Raw genomic sequence first — 17329 nt, forward strand, 5'->3', positions numbered from 1 at the left:
AAGAACAGCCATGCTTTACTGCTGTTTTTTTATGTGAATTAAACTAACTTTATGTTCAGGTACACAGCAGATAAACCCAAACCGTTATTCCAAGTCACAAGGTCTTACTGGGGTGGATAATTTATATTTATATATTTATATATTTATATATATATATATATATATATATATATATATATATATATGTATGTATATATGCCACAGTTGTCCTCACCCCCCGTACGATACAATAATCAAGGAGTCGGACTTTTGTATAAATGCTTCATTTAATTAAAACCTTTTTAACAGTAACAAATGAAATGTTGGAAAATAGATTCACATATATAGAAAAATATTTATCAGAATTGATGTTCCTGCATCAGAAAAACTACAGGGAAATAAAAAAGAAACAAAACAAAAAACAAACAAACAAACCCTCCTTCTATTCTCCGGGCTTGGACCCCATATTGTGCTGCAGCACATTGCACCAGGACCCTTAATACCACTGATACTCCAGAACATACAACAGTACGTGAAATGCTACATTGTCAGTACAGAGACCCCACAGAGATATCACAAACCGGCTCAACCGATGCAGCGAGTAAGGGGATGAGTTCTGGACAAAGGCCGCGAGAGAAGGATGCAACATGGAAATGTGTGTACAGGGAGGGATTGCTGTATGTGCCCGTCACTGGCAGCCCGAACCTTGTTGTTCCCTATACCTGGTGTTTCTGTATATGGCCCAACTTGGGATAATGGGGCTTAACTACGATATAGGTCACTGCTGTGTAAGGTGACGTGCCCAACTGCAATGTCACCAGGAAAAAGGAATCAGCAGCGCACCCTACTCTCACCTCCTCATGGCCATCTGGGGTCTGTCTACTAAAGTCACTAATGGTGCCAGTAACAAGCGGCTGACACGATGGTGAGTGGGATGAGAGATATTGCCCTGAGCTCCTGTTCAGACAGTTCTGTGGACGGTTCTCAGGGTCTAATATTTAAGGCATCAACATGTCCAACACCCAATCTAAACAGACTGATCGCACCGTGATAAACATCTGCAAGCAAAACTGGACTGTCCTCTATATACTGTACATTACTAGGCCGAGTATCAGTCATTTCTTGCATAGTATAAAATAAACTCCTGATTGTCTCTTCCCTGCAATGCCGAGTGAGAACAGTGACCTGTAACGTTCGATTGTATGATTCTACACCCATTACTGTCCTGATTGGCTCCTACGTGTAAGCATGGCGCTGGGGCCCTCACATCCCCATGATCTGTAAGCAGATCTCCTCTGGGTCGTGTACGACACTCACGTCTTAATGAAAACACCAGTTTACTCTCATCCTGATAATGACGCTTCAGCAAAACCAGCAAACGGACAGAGAAATGGAGGAGTAAACAGAGCGTTATAGTGTTCCCAGTCAGTCTGCAAAGGGTGTATGGAATGTATAGAGCAGAGCTGTTGGTGATGTCTGTCATCTGTCCTAATGGGAAGCAGCACACTGCAGCGGCGCGTCCACCACAAATAGCCGCCTCCATTTTAGAGTTCCCTAGTACTGCAGCTGAGCCCCCCATAGGCTTCCCACTCTAGTCCACAGATGCACATACAGTGAGAGATGGAAATGGCAGTGACTTTGCTGCATCTATGAGCAGCTGCACACAGGATTGTCATAGCAGATCAGGATCGCACATATTATCTTTGGCACATTGGAAAACCAAAGCAATTTAAATCTGTACAATTCTCTTTTACATTTTTTTTTTTTTTTTTTTATAAAATATTTACATATATATATATTTTTTTTTATAAAAATACAATCTGGAGATATGCAAGATGGCAAACAGGACATGGGTGAAACCACCGTCTCACAGGCTCAGCAGAAGGCATAAATTAGCGAGGATGAGGAGCGAGAGTTGAGCGGGAGGGCTGCATTTGGTCGCTACAGTTATGAATTGTCCTGAGAGAGATTTGTAAAGTTTCGGAAACTTTGCTTCATGATAAAAACAAATATAAAAAACCATAAATATAAAATCTACCCCTTGGGTGGCAGAGCCAATCCTCCGCCTGTAGCTGCTAATTCATAGAAGTGACCTGGTGGATGCTGGGGCTTATGGTCCAACCTCTGCCCACAGCCAAACAAAGAAAAAAAATACTGGCATAAGTCAGGAATGAATCTGCTCACTGGGAGGAGCCGTCATATCGCTCTTCTTCCACTTTAGCCATATGGTGAGACACAGCTGACCGAGATCTTCAGTAATTGAGGCAATTAACACCTCGGGAATGTCAGAAGATCCATTTCCAAGAATCCTCCACATCCGACTGATATAAAGCGTTTTGGGTGTGGAGGGGATTTGGGGTCCAAAGAGTCATGTCTCTGATTTCCACCATCCCCCGGCTGCCGTTCTTATTCATCAGTGTCTGGTTTCACGTCCAGCATGGCGTGCAGCTCCTCCGGCACATAGCCCAGGAGGCTTTGCAAATCACATACAAAACGGTAGACGTATCGCTTCCCAGCCGTCTTGTGGATGATGTTCTTATCGTAGTAATAGCGCAAACCCCGACTCAGCTTCTCGTAGTTCATTTTGGGCTTGTTTTTCCTTTTGCCCCAACGTCTGGCAACCTGCAATAAATGAGGTTGAAAGTAAACAGTCTGCTGTAATACAAAGATCACAACTCAAAGGCTGGGGTCAGACTTGCGAGTGTGATGCGAGAAACTCGCGCATCAATACCCGGCACTGCCACCAGCACTCGGGACCGGAGTGTGCGGCTGCATAGAAATACATGCTGGCGGCAGTGCCGGGTATTGATGCGAGAGACTCGCATCACACTCGCAAGTCTGACCCCGGCCTAAGGAAAAATAACTGAGGAAATGTACAAAATACCCTTTAACCCCTTTGGGACTGGACAATTTTTAGTTTTTGCGCATTGATTTATTCCTCTGAGCCAGAACTTTGTCATTCTTCCATCGATAGAAGAATATCTGGACCTGGTTTTGTGAGGGATGAGTTGCAGTTTTGACACCATTCATTTTACCACATCATAGGCTGGAAATCTTTATATAATGGCCTCGTAATGTTTTCATTTTCTGTTCTGTCCAGATGTCACCGTATCCCAGAATTCCAAGCGGAAGAAGTTCACCGACCGACCTATTGGGATACCCAAGTGATGGGTGTCTCAATATGGAAACTGCTGCTGGTGACAACCTATTGCGCGGTACCACCTGCGGAACACCGTCGCACCACACACACTCACTCATCCTTTTGCGCAGTACCATCAGCGGAACATCGTCGCACTACGCCTGCGCGAATTATGCACAGGCACAGTGAACCGTTCGGCTGATCCCTGCGGCAGATGCGCGACGTGTCTACAGGCAGAGGAAGCCGATCACATTAAAAGGGTTTTCCCACGAACGAAAGTTCATTTTAAAAATTGTCTGTGTCTGGCCATGTACGGCGCATACCACATCTCCTGGGCAGGGGAGGAAGCAAAAGACAATACGGGCATTACAGCAGGGGATCACAGAGGATTCATTTTGTGAGGTAAAATATTTCACTGACTGTTTTTAATCAATATTTTACCTCACAAAATGTATCCTCTGCGATCTCCTGCTGTAATGTCAGTATTGTCTTTTGCTTCCTCCCCTGCCCAGGAGCTGTGGTATGTTCTGTACACGGTCAGACACAGGGGGGAGACAGCTCAAACGAGACAGCACATGAGGGGAGAACACAGCACAGAAAGGAGAGAGACAGCAGACAAGGGGTATAGCACATGGGGTAGAGAGGTCAAAGAAGAGAGCACAGATGGAAGAAGTAGCACATGGGGAAAGAGAGTGGATAGGTGGTAGAGCACAAGAGGTGGGGGGGGGGGATTCTCAACACTGCAAAGCCTGCCCCCATCGTGATATTACCGCCCTCCCGATGCGATAGTATTGGGCCTGCATCTAGTTAAATAACCATTTCCTCCATAGGTTCCTGAGTTTCGTTTTATGACAAATTAATTATTCAACTATAAAGTGTCCTGGACACATAAAACCCCAGATCAGTACAAGGATTGTGATGCCAAACGTGGATATTTTAGTTTTTACAGTTAGGTCCATATATATTTGGACAGAGACAGCAATTTTCTAATTTTGGTTCTAGACATTACCACAATGAATTTTAAACAAAACAATTCAGATGCAGTTGAAGTTCAGACTTTCAGCTTTCATTTGAGGGTATCCACATTAAAATTGGATGAAGGGTTTAGGAGTTTCAGCTCCTTAACATGAATTGTTTTCTTTAAAATTCATTGTGGTAATGTCTAGAACCAAAATTGTCTCTGTCCAAATATATATGGACCTAACTGTATGTAATATATTTTAGTTGTGAAAAGAGAGACTTTTTTGGTTTGTGTGGCCATTTTCTGAGACCACTGACTTTTTTGCATTTTTCGGTTGAAGGTGCGGGGTGAGGACTTGCTTTTTATGTACTGAACAGAGTTTTCAATTACGCAATTTTGGGGCATATAGCGCAATGAACACTCATTATTGCATTTTTGGGGGTAAAATGGGGGCATTGATGTAGATGGTGATCTGAATCCATGAAATGCTCTGTGTCAACTCTGCACCTGACACAAATCCACAACAGATATGTTGTCATCTGAATCTCAGTGGTGCAGCCTCTGGCTTTGGGCCTGTGATTTAAGGTATCAATCTCTGCACAGAAGGGACTAATGAAGAAACCATTGTCTTGCTCTTATTGTGGTGTAATGGTCAATAAGGGAGCAGAGCGGCTCCACAGAAGACACAGTTCGGGTGTAATTATAAGGTCCGTTATGGAGTCACACAGCGCCCATTAGCGATCAGGACATCGTGGTGGAGCTTTGGCCACTTACCTCATCTGGGTCGGAGAGTTTAAACTCCCAGCCGTCTCCTGTCCAGCTGATGAAGGACTGGCATGACTTGTCTGTAAGTAGCTCTAAGAGGAACTGCCAGAGCTGGATGGGTCCGCTGCCTGGAGAAGAAGAGATGAACGGGGAAGACATGAACACTGTGAGCTCATCCGGAATATGAAGAAACAAAACCAGAACAACCAAGAGTGACAGCACAATGTGGCAGCGGGTCCTTCTCCTCTGAGGTAGTGACTATAAGGACACGATAGTGCACAACCTGCAGAGGTGCTGTTGCCATGGCTGTCACTTCTGGGAAAATAAGGAACAAGAGTAATTTGATGGATTATATTTTTTGATATTTTGGTGAAAACGGTCAAAAAGTGACCTTAGAAGAAACTAATATGGGTTTTTTTCTAATTTGGCAGGTGCTCATGTGACAACAATGGATTATGTAGCGTTCCTGGTAACTCCAGTCTCTGATACTCAGATATTTTGCAGAGCTCTCTCTGACAGCGCAGACTAAAGGGCATGTCACACTAAGAGATATCGCTAGCAATATCGCTATAACTAGTGACGTTATAGCGATATTGCTAGCGATATCGCTGTGTCTGATACTTACCTACGACCGGCTCCCCCGCTGGTTATCGCTGATCGCGCGAGAACGTTCAGGACTGTTTCTCGTCGTCAGCTTCCTGCGGCGCTTCCTGCTGTGAAGACGAGCGACGCGTGGAGCCGGGCGGGAGGACGCAGGATCGCCTGGTGTGACAGGTAAGTAGCGATCCCCGTCCCCAGCGATGTCGCTAGTGAGATCTGCCTATGTGGCAGCTCACTAGCGACTACTTAGCGATGTACCAGCGATCCTGACCGCGTCATATCGCTGGTCGGGATCGCTGGTACATCGCTAAGTGTGACAGTACCTTAAAGAGCTGCAACCATCACCTATAGACGGAAACCCAACAACAAAACCCCCAATTATAGAATCATCGGGGTCCATTCTGCATTCGGGGCCTTTTGTGGGTATAATTAAATTAGTACAGATAAGCAGCTGTTAGGATCGCTAATAAGGAAGCTAAGATGGGCAAAGTGACAACTACCATGCCGGCATCTGGACACTACATACGACCCAGCACAGTCCCCGGAGGGATCTTGGGTAGAACAATGCATCTACTGAGATCGGCGACCATGAGCGTCTCCTCAATACTTAGACATGTGACGGCTCCATGGACTGGATTCCTGAGCCCTGGTGGTGGCAACTCACTGGAAAGTCCCCGAGCAACCACATACGGGCTGATTAACAGCGCACTTGTGTCCCCCGCTGTAACCCGACGACCCCTAACCTGATCAGGGTTCAAAGACTACATCCAATCAATGGGACTCACATGCTATCTCTGCGCACAATGCGGCCTCTGTTACAAGCACTGCTGGGCATGGCAGCCCGATCTAAGCAGTCACATGATAGGAATGCACTAGCCTCACTGCGAAAAAATGTCTCCCCATTCAGTAACGAGGGGATAAGGGAGCCCTGATACTAAAAATAAAGTGAGACAACAGACCCCTCTTTCTGTCCCTTACGCAGGACAATGTCTGGGCTGCAACGACATAATGGCCTTATAATGGACCCAAACACAGCAAGCTTTAATGGAGCGACTGGAGATAAGATGCAGTCTGTTTGGGGTGAGGAGTCTTATATGAGGGTGGCGATGAATCCGACTGCATCTATAATTCACAATGTGGAGGAATGGACTGAAATAAATTGTGACCTGTGCACACTTTTGGCTCCGGCCTTCAGGCCACAGCTGTGAGCGCAGCGACCGCAAGTCCCAGGGGCGCTCGGAAGAAGGAACGTTCCCAGGCTCACAAGAGCATTTTCTGTTTAAATAAGAAAACATTTATTCAGATATCGAGTGGCTGACCTACAGTCTTATCCGTCTGTTCCCCCTGGCGCCTTGTTCCCGGACTCCATGTTGAGTCGTCTTTGTTTCAATAGAGAATTGTAGCTTTAATAGGAAAAGTCAAGTCTTCCTCAATCTACACAAAATAACCCATCTCCTGCCGCTATCACAATGCCATCGATACAGGAACGGCGCAGACACTGGTCCCCATCAGCGGCAGTGTCGCCTCCTCACAGGCGGGGACAGCGGCCACCGATGTACGGTCACAGCCTGGACGGTTTGCGTCACTATCTGTAAACACTGTGACTGAATGTTCTCCTCCATCTGGTGAGAGGAATCGCAGAGCCGCCCGGAGTTACAGCCACAGCCCTTCTGTGTACATATTTGTGGCTGGGGACGGCATACAGATGTATAGTTTGTGTATCTCTCTTGGAATTGTTTAGGAAAAGATTGGTAACTTGTGTGGTCAGACCCCAGTAGCGGAGGAAGGCGAGCTCGGCCTTTACAATGAATGTGCCTCATATAACGGAGGATGGGGGGACATAATGGTGCTTCAGTAATCTGGGGAGAGGCCGGGGGGCCACAAACACTCCAGATGGCTTCAGCTAATGTGTATGGAGAAAGTTTTGTGGCGACATGAGGATACGCTAATGAGAAGCTAGGGGAAGATGGCGATGCCTGGACCATGCGTCCACAAGAAAACATGGAAACATGTCTATTATTGATCACAATCACAGAAGAAAATCAGACAGCGCACAGACCATGTGTAATCAGCGCACAGACCCTGTGTAATCAATATATAATCAGTGCACAGTCCGTATATAATCAGTGCATGGTCCATATAATATATATATAGCAAAAGTTAAAAAGCAGAAAAAAACAGAACCAAACTATTGACTGCAGTCTGAATCAGTCCTTGGTATAAAGCATACCACCTGATATTAAGCTGGTGGTGCATGAAAAATGTGTTGAAGACCAAATGCATTCAATATTGAAAAAATAAGGATGACAACAGCCATTTCGCGCCTATCCCAACGCTCCTGACCCACAGCAGCTCTGGGACAGGCGCAAAATGGCTGTTGTCCACCTTCACTTCCCCGCTCCCCCTGCATGTTACAGGATTGTCCCGACACACGGAATAAAGGACATTCACCATTTTTAAGAAGCAATGGTGAGTGCTGTTTCTTTTTTTCAATATATATATATATATATATATATATATATATATATATATATATATATATATATATATATATATATATATAAAATCAGTGCACAAACCCTGTGAAATCAGTGCACAGTGCGAGATTAACATTGGAGCCGAAAGGAGAAGATTTGTTAGGGAAAACTAATGGTAAAAACTGACAAAAATAGCTTATGACATTCGGAGCATTTTTTGTGTAAGTGAAAAATCACTTACGTCTGAATGAAGCCTAGGGGAAACAAGGAATTAAATGAGGGTCTGTGGTGATACGAGTCCCTCACACCCCACACTCAGGGTAGATATGGGGGGTGGGGGGGGGGGTTATTGAGGGGCTGTGGTGATTCCACTCCTACAGACCCCACCTGCAGGGGAAACCGCGGAGTAATGAGGGTCTGTGGTGATACCAGTCCCTCACACCCCACACTCAGGGTAGATATGTGGGGGGCGGGGGGGGGGGGTTGTGGGTAATGAGGGGCTGTAGTGATTCCACTCCTACAGACCCCGCATGCAGGGAAAACAGGGGAGTGATGAGGGGCTGTGGTGATACGAGTCCCTCACACCCCGTACGCAAGGGAGAGACCATTTATTATTTCTTCTAATATTAACCCACTTTTCCTTTGTTTGCATTTGCAATTTGATGGACAGGTCAAAGCTGATGACTGACAACCAACTAACCCAGCTAAAATATGAAGATATCAAGCAGGTTCTGTGGCACCCATGAGGGTTCAGTTGCCACAGAGGTACTGCACCTCCTCCTGAGGTGTGGTACCCCACCATCCAGGTAAGTTGGAGGCTCCTGACCACGCTCCAACACTTGCATCCCACACAACACAGTAGTTCAGCAAAGCCACATTGCGGCTCCCTGCTTGGAGAGTAGCAGAGCACCTTTGGTGGCTCCCTGCTTGGAACACTAAACATGCTGGGAGGCGGGTGGAGTTAGAATACATAAAAGAGCAGGAAGGTTTAGGATTTCAGGTCAGTCAGTCGGTCAGTGAGAGAGGAGTGAGGATCCCTGAGAGAGGGATGGAGGAAGGAAGGAGGAGCTGCAGCAAATCTCAGTGACCTGGGTCTGCTGGAACGGGAAAGGAAAGAAAGAGAAAGACATTGAACAGAAACCCGATCTTCCATGGGAAGGAAACACTAGTACGGAACGTAGGAGTAAAAGGGAACAGAGGACGTGGGTTAGAAGAGAACCCTGCCTAGACATTGAACAGAAACCTGATCTTCCATGGAAAGGAAAGACTAGTACCGAACATAGGAGTAAAAGGGAACAGAGGACGTGGGTTAGAAGAGAACCCTGCCTAGAAGTTCTAAGCGCAAGGCCGGGGCCCAGTCCCCAAGGTTGTATGGATACTAAGGGTCCTACAGCAGACACCGGTGGAGTAGTGGGCTGTAAATGCACTACTCCCATCTAAGACTTGGGGGCACAACAGCAACATTGATAGTGAGCCGGGACTCAGGAGCAAGGAGTCCCCGAAGCAGGCTACAGCTGTCTGCCGTACAAGGAAGGTTCTTGGGAACATCTGTCAGGAGGAACTCCAGTGTAACTCAGTACTAGGAGTACTTCACACAAAAGGCGCTATAAGAGGAGACGTTCAGAAAGGCACTTGTCGGCGGAGTGTTGGAAGGGAGCATTCCATCTAACCTGGAGGTTGACCGAATCCCTGACCCGGAGGACACAGCACGGAGGCAGGCACCTGTGTGTACTACAGACTGTAAGTAAAGCTTTGGAACTACAAGCCCTGGTGTCCTCCATTTATTCTTGCGCCAACACACCCTGTACCGCTACATCTGGGTACCAGCTTCTACACTGCCGGCGCCTCTCCTCTACCCCTACATCTACACTGCCCTGGGACTACAGCTCCACCTGTGGGGAGCTTCACCGTCTTGGCTGCAACACACCACCAGTCCCAGAAGATCTGCATGCAGCGTCGGCTTAACATCTCACTTGCCGAACACCACAGGTGGCGTCACGAACTATTCATTCAATCAATTGCATTCCACCATTTCAATTCCCCCATTACTTGAGCGCCCAGGGCCACGAACCGGGTCACCGCCGCTGTGACACATCCCGCTGACACCGGCCCGCTACCGAGTACCCCACAGCCCTGGAAGGGCGACCCAGTTCCACGACCAAGAGAGGACAATATTCAAGTGAAATTACTCAATAGATTTCTCTTTTTCCACTCCGAATGTGGACTACATCCCTCAATTTTTGGCATTTGTTGGTTTTGCCTCAGAAACAGCATTTCTTATGTGCCCCCACAAGTGTCTATAGGATTAAGGTCCAGGGATTGGGCCGGCCGCTCCATAATCTCAATTTTGTTGGACTGGAACCAAGATTTTGCTCGTTTCCTGGTGTGTTCACGGTTGTTGTCTTTTTGAAACCCCCATTTCACGGGCATATCCTCTTCAGCGTAAGACAACATGACCTCTTCAAGTATTTTAATATATGCAAAGTGGTCAATGATCACCGATATGTAGTAAATAGGTCCGGCCCCATAGTAAGAGAAACATGCCCATATCATTATGCTTGCACCACCATGCTTCATTGTTTTTAGAGGGTACTGTGGCTGCAGGGTTTGGGGGTCGTCTGACGAACTGTCTGCGGCCCTTGGACCTAAAAAGAGCAATTTTACTTTCATCAGTCCACAAAATGTTTCTCCATTTCTCTTTGGGCCAGTTGATGTGTTCTTTGGCAACACTATATCCACTTCAGTACGTGGCTTTTTTTTTTTTTTTTTTTAACACCTAGGTGACACTTGGCCGGACCCCAGGACGCTTTCCTGTGATGTCCTTCCATCACAAGCACTCGGACCTGCTCTTCAGATAGTGCGGGCCGCCATCTGCTGCGTCACCGCGCTCTGTGCCTGTCCACACTCCTCTAGGTGATTACATGGCGGATGCAATATTTTTTCCCCCAATGTTCACATATCGGGTTGCTACAAGAGGTTCACTTTCCCACAAGACCCTGTAGCACAGGTTTATCCTATTATCAGCTGCGGAACTTTGTGACTTTTTGCCGCAGGTATCGTGTGTTCGGCTGACACCTCTGTGCTGTGCTTGGCGAGCGCCGCTTGGGTCTCAACACCTCAGATGCGATCACATCAGTCACACAAAAGGTGTGAAAGTGACTTGCAACGGAAGATAAACCCTATAGCAGCAGCGTTTGATGTTATCTGAGATGGAGATGCAGCTTTAGATTTACTTATCAGACACAGAAATCATGACCCAATTTAGAAATCTGCACCGGTGAGGCCGATTGCTCCTCACCACCCACTCACTACCAGGCTGTAGCCCCATGTCTCACAATCTCAGGAATTTATCCACTGTGCAGATGGAGCGGGCTGCAGTGTAGCACTCACTTTACAATGTAAGCTCTGGTAACAGTCTCACCTGTGTATCCAGCCAGGGCGGCAGCAGGGATGACCGGTTTGTCTTTATTTAGCTCGGCTCGGTCTCTCACATAGTCCTTGAATGTTCCTTTGGGTTTGTGGTTGGGCAGTGCCGGCTGGTAGTCCTCAGAGTCAAAGCTGTCATATGAGGGGACGCGCTGCAGGCTGTTGTAAGATGACTGACTGCTCCAGGACTGGGTGAGACGGTCACAGCTGTCGTGACTCTCAATGCTTTCAAATGACTCCTGTCCCCCGAGTTTACCTGACCGAAAAGAGGAGTGAGGATGGCATCAGTCTTCAGACATTACCCAGCAGCAGCACGTCACAGATCCATAGAGGTCTAGGGAGAAACTGTCATTCCCTCAGACAGATCTGCACAGGAGCTGCATACACAAAACTAAGATTCCTTGCTGAGCTGCTGCATCACTTTTTTCTTCCTATCCTACACTCTATGATGCACTACTTTACGGAGACAAAGCTACAACTATTTCCTACACCGTTCTAGCTGGGAGTCTTCCTTGCGGCTGACTGGATCTGCACATGATCAGAAGCCACTAATCTCCATTTTGCATACTCTTAAACTTAGGAATTAGTGAATCACTTGATGAGTCTTTATTATATCACGGTCAGTGATCGGCTGTATATCCCCCTCCCCCAATGTCTTGGCAGAAGCTCTTACCTCGACTGATCCGGGCCACGCACATGTTATCTGGAGACAACACCTCCTGCTTGATAGTGAAGTAGTCTCCTTGGAGCGAGTCCAGTGGTAAGGGGTCTCGCAGTAGTGGAGAGGGGTATTCTGTTTCATATTTCAGAGACAAGAGCTCCTCTGAACTGATGGGGTGCAGGGTCTGGTACGACTCTGTGATGAAGCTGGGCTCGGAGAACTCGGATGGTGGGACACACTGCGGATGCTCCACACCGTAACCTGCAAAACATGACATTGGTCACAAATTATGATACGGATGATCTGCTGCTGGACTGTATGATGAGAAGGCACACATACATCGAGCAATAGCGCACTGCAAAACCCAAACGGGAATATAAAAAATATTCAGAGAACTGTATTGTGGTTTATGTGATGGAAACCTCCCAATCTGACAGTCCTAGTGAAGAAACCCCCAGAGTTCAGATGGACTCCCAGCAATACTCACTGATGAAATATTCTGAGCTGTATCTGGACTCGGGGTATGATGCCGTCAGCTCATTTGCTTGGTACAGTTTAGAATCTTGTGGGCCAATTGGTGAAAAAGAAGAAAATAAAGAGAAAGAAAAATGTATTACTGATACAATGAAGTGCAACCTCTGCACAGAGCAGCATGACATGATGCACCTCCGCATCTTCTCTCGCAGAGACTCTGCACTGCCCCTGCACCTCCACATCTCATCCCACAGAGATTCCGCGCTGCCCCTGCACCTCCACGTTAATGCTGCATAGATTCCGCGCTGCCCCCTGCACCTCCACGTTATCCCGCAGAGATTCCGTGCTGCCCCCTGCACTTCCACGTTATCCCGCAGATTCCACGCTGCCCCCTGCACCTCCACGTTATCCCGCACTGACCCCTGCATCTCCATGTTAGCACGCAGAGATTCCGCGCTGCCCCCTGCACCTCCACGTTATCCCGCGCTGCCTCTGCACCTCCACATCTTATCTTGCAGAGACTCCACTCTGCCTCTGCACCTCCACATCTTATCCCGCACTCACACTCCGCTCTGCCATGTGCACCTCCATATCTTACCCCGCTCACACACTCCATCCTGCACCTTCAGATCTTTTACTGCAGCCGCACACTCCGCAGAACACATTACCTTTTTGTAAGATTTCCAAGTGTTCCCATAAGATGTCTCCAACAAAATCTGGTGCCAGTTCCAGGAAACATTCCTTGCCGAGGGCGCACAGCGCAGCCCCGCTCATGCGAAACTTATGGAAGTCTACACCTTTCAAGGTGAACTCATTCACTGCCCACGAAACCCAGTCCCTGACATGAGCGTCCGTCCATTCTTGAGGATCTGGTGTAGGGACAGAAGAGGCAATGTTTATATAGTGCTCTGAACCAGGAGGAAGACCCCAAAGCTGGGGGAACACCACCATCTATAATACTATATATTGTTTGTCAAGACTCTCACCGAAGGGTATGCCCAGACGTTGCTGCTCCTTTGTGAAGCCGCTGAAGGTAGCCCGGAGAGCCTGAGACATCATCTCCTTACTGCTAGGGGTCAGCAGGGGCACGTCCGCACACTCCATATCTGGAAGAGAGATACGACTTACCAAGAGATATACAAAATAGGAAATGTACACTCCATTCTGCGTTATTTCATAGTCATGACAATTTTCCTGTGCCCGGTTTGTTACATTGAAGCAGTGCAGGTAAAATTATTAGGTCTCTATGTATGGCAATGTCTTAATATCCTGTGAATTTAAGATAGTTCCTATTTTCAGGATCTCTGTTTGCTATGTTTCCATATACAGTTATAACAGCATCATGTACATAGAACTGGCCCATGGCGATCAAGCTACATGTGTACAGTACTGGCCCATGGTGGCAAAGCATCATGTTCACAAGACCGGTCTGAGGCAACGAAGTTGCACATACACAAGACCGGCCCGAGGCAACGAAGCTGCACATCCACAAGATCGGTCCGAGGCGACAAAGCTGCAGATACCCAAGACAGCCCAAGGCGATGAAGCTGCACATACACAAGACCGGCCTGAGGCGACAAGACCGGCCCGAGGTGACAAAAATGCAGATACCCAAGACCGGCCCACAGTGGTAATGCATCACATTTACAAGACTGGCCAGAAGTGATGAAGATGCACATACAGAAGACCAGCCCATGGTAGCAATGCATCACATTCAAAAGACCGGCCCACAGCGACAAAGCTGCAAATACACAGGATAGGCGCATGGTCAAGAATAAGCTTCATATACACAAGACCAGCCCTCAGTGACAAAGCTGCACAAATCAAGCTTCAGGCACATGGGACCACCATGCTGAAGCATTATGTACACAGAATCGGCCCTTTGAAGAACAAGTGCCTCTCTCTACTCCGGGTCACTAATCATAAATCGTGTGCACTGTGCATTAGTCTTGTGAGGTTTTATTGACAGACTATTGAAGCCTCGGAGACTTCTTCCAAGAACCGTCCATTGTGTCATAACTCCCGGCTGCCAAAACATGACAAATCCTGATTTACCTCTAGGAATCAAGGATTTGCCAAATCTTTAGCAATGCATCCAAATCACAGCCATGCACCCACCCAGCCAACCACAGAGCTACACTGACACTACAGGGTTAATCATTGCTTTTTCAGGGGGTTGCATTAATCTACACAACAGGGGTTCATGACACTCAATATTTAGTGGGTCCTGTGTAATAAGACAGTAGAAGTTACAATGCAACAGGAAAACAATCTGCTCTGTAACCAAAATGCTGGATCCAACCAATAAAAACAATTAGAAAAAGCAATAAGTGGGCACCATCATTGAAATACCAATATTGTTACGGGGATCACTACATGCATGTAAAAAAGACCAAAGCAGTAGAAGAGAAAGAAGCCATGCATATAAGTAGGATCACCACACAGAATACAAATGTATTTTAGAAAAATATATTTTATTGTTTACAAAAACACCACACAAATGTAAAACCATTTAAAACTACAATACATTGGGCCAAGCATGATCACCAAAAAATTTTTAATAAAAGATGGTCAATATTATACAACCACTGGCTACAAATATTCTCCACTTTGGCTGCATGACCACATCTGAGATGACGGGGCGACTGTGATTTCTCTTTGACTGACTGGTCTGCGGTGATGTATTAGTCCGCCTATTTTGCATTTGAGCCAGCAGCTTTTTCACCAGGATCTCTCTTAGTTCAGGATACATGAGTTTGAGCTTTTGGTGGGAGCTTATTGGGAGGCTTGAATCATTTACCTTTTGCTCCTCTATATATGTACTTTATGGTATTGGGATGATAACCTATATCTGTTTAAGATACATGAACTTGAGATGTAATAGGAGGCTTAACCAATCTATATTGCCTGTCATGGACTAGCCCTATATGTTTGGGCTACATTGTATCTTATTTAGTGCAATAACAAAATATTTGTAGCCAGTGGTTGTATAATATTGACCATCTTCTATGAAATTTTTTTTGGTGACCATGCTTGTCCCAATGTATTGTAGTTTTAAATGGTTTTACATTTGTGTGGTGTTTTGTTTTTTGTAAACAATAAAATATATTTTTCTAAAATACATTTGTATTCTGTGTGGTGATCCTACTTGTATGCATGGCTTCTTTCACTTATACAGTGGGGCAAAAAAGTATTTAGTCAGTCAGCAATAGTGCAAGTTCCACCACTTAAAAAGATGAGAGGCGTCTGTAATTTACATCATAGGTAGACCTCAACTATGGGAGACAAACTGAGAAAAAAAAATCCAGAAAATCACATTGTCTGTTTTTGTTTCATTTTATTTGCATATTATGGTGGAAAATAAGTATTTGGTCAGAAACAAGCAATCAAGATTTCTGGCTCTCACAGACCTGTAACTTCTTCTTTAAGAGTCTCCTCTTTCCTCCACTCATTACCTGTAGTAATGGCACCTGTTTAAACTTGTTATCAGTATAAAAAGACACCTGTGCACACCCTCAAACAGTCTGACTCCAAACTCCACTATGGTGAAGACCAAAGAGCTGTCAAAGGACACCAGAAACAAAATTGTAGCCCTGCACCAGGCTGGGAAGACTGAATCTGCAATAGCCAACCAGCTTGGAGTGAAGAAATCAACTGTGGGAGCAATAATTAGAAAATGGAAGACATACAAGACCACTGATAATTTCCCTCGATCTGGTGCTCCACGCAAAATCCCACCCCGTGGGGTCAGAATGATCACAAGAACGGTGAGCAAAAATCCCAGAACCACGCGGGGGGACCTAGTGAATGAACTGCAGAGAGCTGGGACCAATGTAACAAGGCCTACCATAAGTAACACACTATGCCACCATGGACTCAGATGCTGCAGTGCCAGACGTGTCCCACTGCTTAAGCCTGTACATGTCCGGGCCCGTCTGAAGTTTGCTAGAGAGCATTTGGATGATCCAGAGGAGTTTGGGGAGAATGTCCTATGGTCTGATGAAACCAAACTGGAACTGTTTGGTAGAAACACAACTTGTCGTGTTTGGAGGAAAAAGAATACTGAGTTGCATCCATCAAACACCATACCTACTGTAAAGCATGGTGGTGGAAACATCATGCTTTGGGGCTGTTTCTCTGCAAAGGGGCCAGGACGACTGATCCGGGTACATGAAAGAATGAATGGGGCCATGTATCGTGAGATTTTGAGTGCAAACCTCCTTCCATCAGCAAGGGCATTGAAGATGAAACGTGGCTGGGTCTTTCAACATGACAATGATCCAAAGCACACCGCCAGGGCAACGAAGGAGTGGCTTCGTAAGAAGCATTTCAAGGTCCTGGAGTGGCCTAGCCAGTCTCCAGATCTCAACCCTATAGAAAACCTTTGGAGGGAGTTGAAAGTCCGTGTTGCCAAGCGAAAAGCCAAAAACATCACTGCTCTAGAGGAGATCTGCATGGAGGAATGGGCCAACATACCAACAACAGTGTGTGGCAACCTTGTGAAGACTTACAGAAAACGTTTCACCTCTGTCATTGCCAACAAAGGATATATCACAAAGTATTGAGATGAAATTTTGTTTCTGACCAAATACTTATTTTCCACCATAATATGCAAATAAAATGAAACAAAAACAGACAATGTGATTTTCTGGATTTTTTTTTCTCAGTTTGTCTCCCATAGTTGAGGTCTACCTATGATGTAAATTACAGACGCCTCTCATCTTTTTAAGTGGTGGAACTTGCACTATTGCTGACTGACTAAATACTTTTTTGCCCCACTGTACCAATAAAAAAAATGGTACAATCAGTTGTGAAGGGAATCGATGACGACACCACGAGACCTGCAG

The 17329-nt window shown here is 46.2% G+C and overlaps 1 protein-coding gene across 3 annotated transcripts in view; it reads right to left on the bottom strand.

The window, feature by feature from the left end:
• Positions 1-247: 247 nt before the first annotated feature.
• Positions 248-17329, bottom strand: part of ETS1 (ETS proto-oncogene 1, transcription factor) — a 178799-nt gene continuing 161717 nt past the window's right edge. For all 3 annotated transcript variants that reach the window (XM_073569975.1, XM_073569973.1, XM_073569976.1), the window contains 7 exons: positions 13469-13588; positions 13151-13351; positions 12496-12570; positions 12021-12269; positions 11343-11603; positions 4854-4972; positions 248-2601 (listed from right to left, as the gene is read on the bottom strand). In XM_073569975.1, the coding sequence (XP_073426076.1) occupies positions 2386-2601; positions 4854-4972; positions 11343-11603; positions 12021-12269; positions 12496-12570; positions 13151-13351; positions 13469-13588 (1241 nt within the window). In that variant the 3' untranslated portion in view covers positions 248-2385. The remainder of the gene's footprint in view (positions 2602-4853; positions 4973-11342; positions 11604-12020; positions 12270-12495; positions 12571-13150; positions 13352-13468; positions 13589-17329) is intronic.

Source organism: Dendrobates tinctorius, unplaced genomic scaffold, assembly GCF_039654945.1.
Source record: "Dendrobates tinctorius isolate UK_male_01 unplaced genomic scaffold, ASM3965494v1 ptg000028l, whole genome shotgun sequence".
In the NCBI taxonomy this organism is placed as follows: domain Eukaryota; kingdom Metazoa; phylum Chordata; class Amphibia; order Anura; family Dendrobatidae; genus Dendrobates; species Dendrobates tinctorius.